This window comes from Frankliniella occidentalis, unplaced genomic scaffold (assembly GCF_000697945.3).
Source record: "Frankliniella occidentalis isolate FOCC.00 unplaced genomic scaffold, Focc_3.1 Scaffold21, whole genome shotgun sequence".
NCBI classification, from domain to species: domain Eukaryota; kingdom Metazoa; phylum Arthropoda; class Insecta; order Thysanoptera; family Thripidae; genus Frankliniella; species Frankliniella occidentalis.
Window position 1 is genome coordinate 2,061,442 of NW_026267151.1, and position 6,741 is coordinate 2,068,182.

Below are 6,741 nucleotides of genomic sequence, written 5' to 3' on the forward strand. Positions count from 1 at the left end.
GGAGGCCAGGACGGAGGCCAGGACGGAGGCCAGGACAGAGGCTAGGTCGCAAGCAGGGTCGCCGCTTGGATCACCCGGACCGCGACGACTGAGTTCCGGGCAGCGCTTTCACCAGAGGTTTGAGGCCATTCCGGAGGAGATGCGAAGCGTCCAGGACGATCTCAAAAAGTAAGGACAGCTTAATTTATGATAGTGGAAACGCTAATGCTAAATCATTTAAAGACACGCGCTCTCTTGCAGAACGGACGCAGCTGAGCCGCACTCCAGCAGTAGGGCCAGGGCGGCGTTGCAGCTGCAGGACCACGGCGAGGGACGGGGCTCCGGCGCCTGGCTCAACTTCTGCATGACGAGAGACCAAGAGGAGGCCGCCGCCGAGGAGGCCCTGCGTCACACAGCAACACCGCGCGGGCCCGTGTCCGCGGCCACGTCCCCGCTGTGCTTCCCCTGCGGCGCGGCCACCACCTCCGCGGCCACGTCCCCCATCCCTACCGCACGACTGCGCGCGGCCGACGGCCCCACGGCCTCGGGATCAGGTAGGGGTGGAGGAGAGTGGCGTTGCCCTCAGCGTAATGGCGCCAGCTCACGACGTGCTTCCTCCCCCGCAGCCTGTGCGACGGCCGCGCCTCCAGCCGCCGTCGCTGACCTCACGCCTCCTGTCCGTACGGCTCCGGGCCACGCGGCCCCAGCCTCCGCGACCAGTCCCGTCAGGACGTACCTGGCGCGCGGTGTGGGCACCACGGACCACGAGGACGCTGCAACCAACACCATGTGTGGGCCTACGCTGCCGTGGGGGCCGCGGGCCGAGGAGCCTCGCGGTCCAAGGCAGGGTGCGCTGCTGGACGCCACCACCTCGCCAAACAGGCGGCGGTCCGACGCGGGCACCACGGGGGGAGCATTCGGGGTCTCGGGTAACGCGCCGCAGCCCAGGAGACCCTCGGAGACCTCGACGGCCACCGGTTGCGGCATCTCCTGTAATCCCCAGGGACCGGCGTGCGGGGGTGTGCAGACGCAGTCGCTAGACGCGCCTCTTTGCTGCCCAATGCTGCCCGTCGACCTCAGCAGGCACTTCAGCGAGACGGGCGTGGCGGCATGCACGCGCCAAAGCACCACCATGCTCTCCATGTCGTCGTGCAGGAGGACGGTGGTGACGCGGCGGCAGCGCATCCCGGTGCACCACAACCACGTGCTCGAGCACTTGCACGACACGTGTGACTCGCTGAGCACGTCGTCGGGGAGTACCGAGTACCTGGCGCCCCCCGGGCGCAGCGCGACGGACGACGACTCTACATCGCCGTGCTGGCGGCGCGCGCCCTGCGGCCCCTCGGAGGTCCCCAAGCTCGCCGCTGCGCGGGGGTTGCGGGGACCGCGAGGGCGCGCCGGGCCCGTGCTGGAGCGCGGGCTGTATCAGCACCACGCGCCTCCGCGCGCGCAGCCCGCTGGTCCGCCGCCCAGAGGTACGCAACGCAGCCCTTTCCCCCAGGCGTTTCATCGTACGCGAGTGTGCGGGCTAAACAGCCGCGTACGCTGTGGGTGCTCCCGCGCCCCCCCACTGTCCCGGTATTGACCCTCTTCCCCCTACCCAGATGGAGTGGGCTGGACCGTCACTCTGGCCGGCGCCGGACGCAACCAGCACGGTGACCTGGAGATGCGCCTGTCCTTTCCGGCGGAGGGCAGGGAGGAATTGCCGGCAGACGCCCAGGACAGCGTCGCGGAACAGGCGGAGACGGGTCCCGGGCGGGGCGCTCGCGGACAGGCACCCACGATGTCAGCGCCGCAGGCTGGCCAGGGTCGGTGGTCGCTCACCATCAGGAACCAGCTGCCGGGTGAGCAAGTTGTTGTCGACTAAAGAGCGCACCCATTTCTAATGATTGAAATATTTGTTTACTACTCATTCTTCACCAACACCACATCTATTTGGATTTGGGGAGAATGATTACTGTCGGCGGTGCATATGCATCTTTGTCATTTGGAGATCCCCTCTGAAACTTTTCAACCTTTGCCTGCGCAGGAGACGGGGAAGCCGGGCAGCGACCTGGAGTATCGCTGTCCATGACGCCCGCTGCGCCCCAGGAAGACCGGGTAAGAAAAACGAACTTTAAGCACTGCGTCTGCTTCCAAACGAAAATAAAATAATTTCTACTACAACGATTGCTTACAATAATGTGATGTCCAGAATCTCCGCATGCTCTGCTTGAGTCACTCGATAAGCTTTTTTTGGCATGGGCTTGCCGACTGAGCGAACTGCTCCCCCCAATAACGCGGGTCGCAGATGACAGAGCTGCTGTGAGGTCTAAGCAGGCGAAGTACTCCTCAGATTCCCAGCCGCACAATCATTCATAATGTTTATTCGATCGTTTCATTGCGCAAAGTGAACGCAGAGCACACCCTGCTTCCCCGAACACCGTAGGCGGTGAGTGCATGTGGATGTGCTTGCATGTGCAGCCCTGCCGACCGGCCCCGGCCGCGCCCGCCCGCCCCCGCGCCGCCACCAGCGACAAGCACGCCCAGCGCACGGCGCGCCGGCCGCTGTCCATCGTCTGGCCGCGGCTGCACCAGGAAATCAGTTCGGTCGCCGCGCACGAGTAAGTCGGCTGCCCCTGCATGGCCCCTCTGCCCTCACCGGGCAGGTTTTCCTCTGCCTCCAGATCCTCTGCAGTCCCGCGAGCGCCCGGGTCCCTGTCAGGTAGGCCACCACCTGGCAGCCGCGTGTGCCGGGTCGGCCTACCTGCCGGGGGCCCTCCCGCCCGTCCGCCCAGCGGCCCCCGCCCGTCCCCGCCCCACCAGTCTCAACGCGCTGTGCTCCACAGGGCGTCGGAGGCGGAGACCGTCCTGAGCGTGACGGGCGCGGCCATCCAGCGAAAGGCTCACCGGGCGCTGCCCCGCCACCTGGGCCACCGCCGGTGATCGAGGTCCGCGAGGGCGTGCCCCCACCCACGCCGTCCGCGCCCGGGTCCGGGGTCCTGCTCACCTCGCCCACCGCAGTGCGCGCACGCGATGGTTCGCCCACCACCACGGTGAGGGTGACGATACCCTCGTCGGCGGCCTCCTCACCCAGGACGTCGCCCAGGGTGCTGCGGCTCTCTGTACCCGCGAGCCCCGCTGCCACCCACCCCGCCACCACGCCACCAGCGTCCCCCGACCGATTCATCGTCAGGATTCTGCCCGCCACCCCGCTGCCACCGGCCTCTCCCTAGCTCGTGCAACACCGGGCCCGGGGGCCGGGCCAAAGCCAAAATCTCAGTTTTCGCGGAGTGCAGACTAGTGGTGTTTTAATGTCTAGTCATGGACTCGCAAAGATAATCATTATCCCTCAAAGTCGACCTACCTTTAGTTAGCTGTCATACAGGGTGTCCCACGGGCCACTTTTTTTTCGTACTGCACCCTACCGCACGCATGCGGGTGGGGCGAGAGTTGCCTACTCGCTAGGGGAGGGGCTATAAGGTGCCATGGTGAGCAGCGGTAGGCAAACCTGCCCTTAGGGCGACATGCGGTAACGTATAATTTTTGACAATTGCGGGGGGCCCCTGCTGTGCATTATACCTGAAAACATTATGATCTCGTAAACACCCCAACCAAAGATGGACATGGTAAGATGGTTCGTTAATGTACGGCTGCCTGATGCCGATCACCACAGGGCACAATACAAGCAGTAGTCGCGGCACACTGTGGACGCCCATGTAATACTAAATTAAAGTTCCTGCTCGACATTAGACAGCCGAGTCGAGGAAAAACATAGAGTGTAGAAAGTTTGTTCCAGTTCCCGCTGCCGGTGCGTCTCCAGGCGGGCGGGCGGGTGACGCCGCGAGGGCACACCCGCCCGCCCGCCTGAAAGCCGTGCAGTGCGACCCATCAGTGTTAGTCAGTATGAACCTCTTCCACACGATTGCTTCCTCTCAATAAATTGCGTCCCTTTTTAAAAACGCTTGTCCTAGAATACGTGCCATTGGTTAACTGTAGTACTTCCACCGTCTCATGTACGAAGTGTATGTTGTATGGTTTTATTACTGAATAAAATATTGATTCCGTTTTGCAAAGCGCGTTACTATTGTACTACTTTTGAAGTGCCCCTTCATGTGTATTGTATTCATAATGAGTGACCGAAAAAACGAGGAAAAAACAGTTTTGACATGATGCAGCAAGAAAGACCGATACTGCTGCCGTGCATATACCGGGACCAACGTACGGCCAACGTAGGGTACCCACACCTAGCGGTCCCCGTGTGGGAGGTGCGCTGAGTAGCCGAGCGGCAGCCAATCGCAGCGCTTTGGTATCGCCTGGGAGCCGGCCCGGCCAGAAACCACCCTGTTCGAGGCTAGGGTGCAGGCGAGCCGACGCGCGCTACAGCGGAGAGAGTAGTCTCGCTCGGGGTGTCCCTGGCCCAGGCGATACCAGCCCGGAGCTCTGCGCATCTCTCACACGAGGGGCGCTACCCACACCGACCCACACTCATTATGGCGAAACAATGTGATTTGGCAACGTTGCCGTGTAGCCCTTTGTTTGCCCGTTTTGCGCCCGGGTCGTTGTCTGGGTCCTGCACGCGCATGCAGCTCCAGACCGGCGCACTGAGTCCCGAGGAGGCGAGCTGAACGGACGCCCTGCCTCATGCAGGAGCCGGTGATCATCAAGACCCCTATTCGGAACTACGTGCACCAAACCTTCGACCCGCACGGTTTCGAAGCTGATCGACTTGCCCAGCCCAGCGACATCGCCGAGTACAAGGATGTACATAACCTGTTGAAAACGGACAAAGCACGTGATGAGATCATAGTATCGATCCAGAAGATCCAGAACAGGGAAACTTATCGTCAGTTCTGGGCAGAGGTTGAAGAGTACAAGCTGTGCAAGCCTAACGCGTACGTGTACAAGCTGCTGCATCATGGAACTGGCGAGCACAGCACGCACGGCATCGTGCAAAACAACCTGCAGAAGGTGTTCATAGACTTGCAAGACCACCCACAACAGTGAGTATAACTATTCAATATTAAACTATTTCGCTGGTCGATTATCATCGAAAGACAATGATTTGTGCCGAAAAATTGTGCTTGAAAGTGATTGGGGCGGAGGGGGGGTGGGGGGGAGTAGATAGAGGAAAGTGAACAAGCTGCGGTGTGCAGCTCGTTTGATTAAAAGTGTGAGGTCGTCGCTTTTCACGGCATGTTAGAAATCTTACAAACTTACATGCTGCATGCCGCAACGACAAGTTTTACCCGGTTTTACCACACCGGCTTGATTGTGTGACAGGAAATTATGAAGGCTACTGCGGGGACGGATTCTACTTTACGCAGTTTTCCTGGTAAGGTGACTTTCCGCACATACTGCAAATACAGTGACATTACACGTTATTGTTCAGCGTCGAATAGACGTCAGACCGTACACCAGGTGGCTGCTAAACCGAGCTCACATCTGTAGTTATTCTGCACCGCTCGCACGAGTGCGAGTGGGCTTGGCTATCGCTTCTATCCACAGCGCCTTACGGGTCGAGTGAGTAGGCAACCCGCTCGCACTCGTGCGTGCGGTACAGTATAACCGAAGTGAGCGGGGCGGAGCGGGGTTAATCAGCCACATGGTAGGCGAGATTGTAAGATTTATGACTGCCCCCCCTTCCTCCCTTTCCCTTTGCATCCTGCTTTTGGCCGGCCGGGCGCTTCCAGGCACCAAACGGAAATGTGTGGCTTCATATAATTTAAATTTAATTTCCGCCTCGCAGAATGCGTTTTGTGTTTGACGTCTCGGGTGTCCCATATCCCCATAAATTATTTTTTACCATATTTGGGCGAGTCGACTTTACTCTTACCCAGAAAAGATCGGAAAAGATAGTCTCCTCAGGACCTTGCTTGGAACGAGGTCAAGGGTCTTGAATGCAGGCCAATTGAGCATGCAAAAAATCATCAGGATATTTTCCTGATTTTACGAGGATTCTTTGTTGCAAGGCGTGTTTTTTATCTTGTACATTGAAAGTGTATTGAAAGGGAATTTAATGCGCCACATCCAGATCTGACTGTGTCCTGCCTTCTCCCTCTGTCATGGCGTGCCGACTATGCAGTGTGCACAGAATGCGACAGTGGTTGCAATCTTATTCTCACCGGATGAATATTGCGAACTTCTGTTGCGAAGGGGGTGGTAGTCAGTCGGGGCAAGAAGTTGGTGATCCCTGCAAATGCCTGCACAAGGTCTAACAACGCTTGTTTTTATTTTCCAGATGCCTTTTGAATATGCAATCATGTTAGTATGCGTCAAAAGCTGAGAAATCTGGGTCCAAATTGGGCCTGAAAATTTTGAAATATTTAGATTGCAAAACTTTAATGATGTGATCCACGAGTTGCGACTTTTCAAAAACCTAATGGACCGGTTTAAAATAAGGCTGGGCACATAAGGACGACGGCGACGACTTTTTTGGTAAGGGTTGGTTCGAGGGGGAAACGACTGTTAAACTTTGTGTCAGCCGGATTACAGATTACCCGGATTACCTCCGGAGTGTCCTCCGGATTACGTTGCTTTTTCTCTAGGATTACCCCGGATTACCCGCAAAATTTTCCCGGATTACCCCAAAATTCCCCCGGATTACCACGGATTTTTTAGAATTTCCTCGGATTACCCCTGCCGGATTACCTTTCGGCTGTCAGCCGGATTACCTTAGTCGTTTCCCCCTCGGGTTGGTTACATAAGGACTTGACTTTTATTTACATGTATTTAGATTGTAAGCTGATTTTATTGTATTGCTATTTAGAATAAGTTTAAAAA

General features: G+C 57.9%; 2 protein-coding genes across 3 annotated transcripts; both read left to right on the forward strand.

Moving 5' to 3' along the window:
- Positions 1–6: 6 nt before the first annotated feature.
- On the forward strand, positions 7–4,034 carry LOC113211218 (collagen alpha-2(I) chain-like). Of its 2 annotated transcripts, XM_052264694.1 has the most exons (7): positions 7–168; positions 241–533; positions 606–1,454; positions 1,584–1,823; positions 2,009–2,079; positions 2,443–2,582; positions 2,808–2,949. In XM_052264694.1, exons 1-7 carry the CDS (start codon positions 140–142, stop codon positions 2,902–2,904), a joined length of 1,719 nt encoding a protein of 572 aa, XP_052120654.1. In that variant the 5' UTR covers positions 7–139; the 3' UTR covers positions 2,905–2,949. The 2 variants fall into 2 exon arrangements, with proteins under 2 accessions (XP_052120654.1, XP_052120653.1); XM_052264693.1 differs by lacking the exon at positions 2,443–2,582 and having other exon boundaries at positions 2,808–4,034.
- Positions 4,035–4,161: 127 nt separating this feature from the next.
- LOC127748937 (uncharacterized) lies at positions 4,162–6,741 on the forward strand. The gene is made up of 2 exons (XM_052264712.1): positions 4,162–4,961; positions 6,200–6,741. Exons 1-2 carry the CDS (start codon positions 4,603–4,605, stop codon positions 6,225–6,227), a joined length of 387 nt encoding a protein of 128 aa, XP_052120672.1. The 5' UTR covers positions 4,162–4,602; the 3' UTR covers positions 6,228–6,741.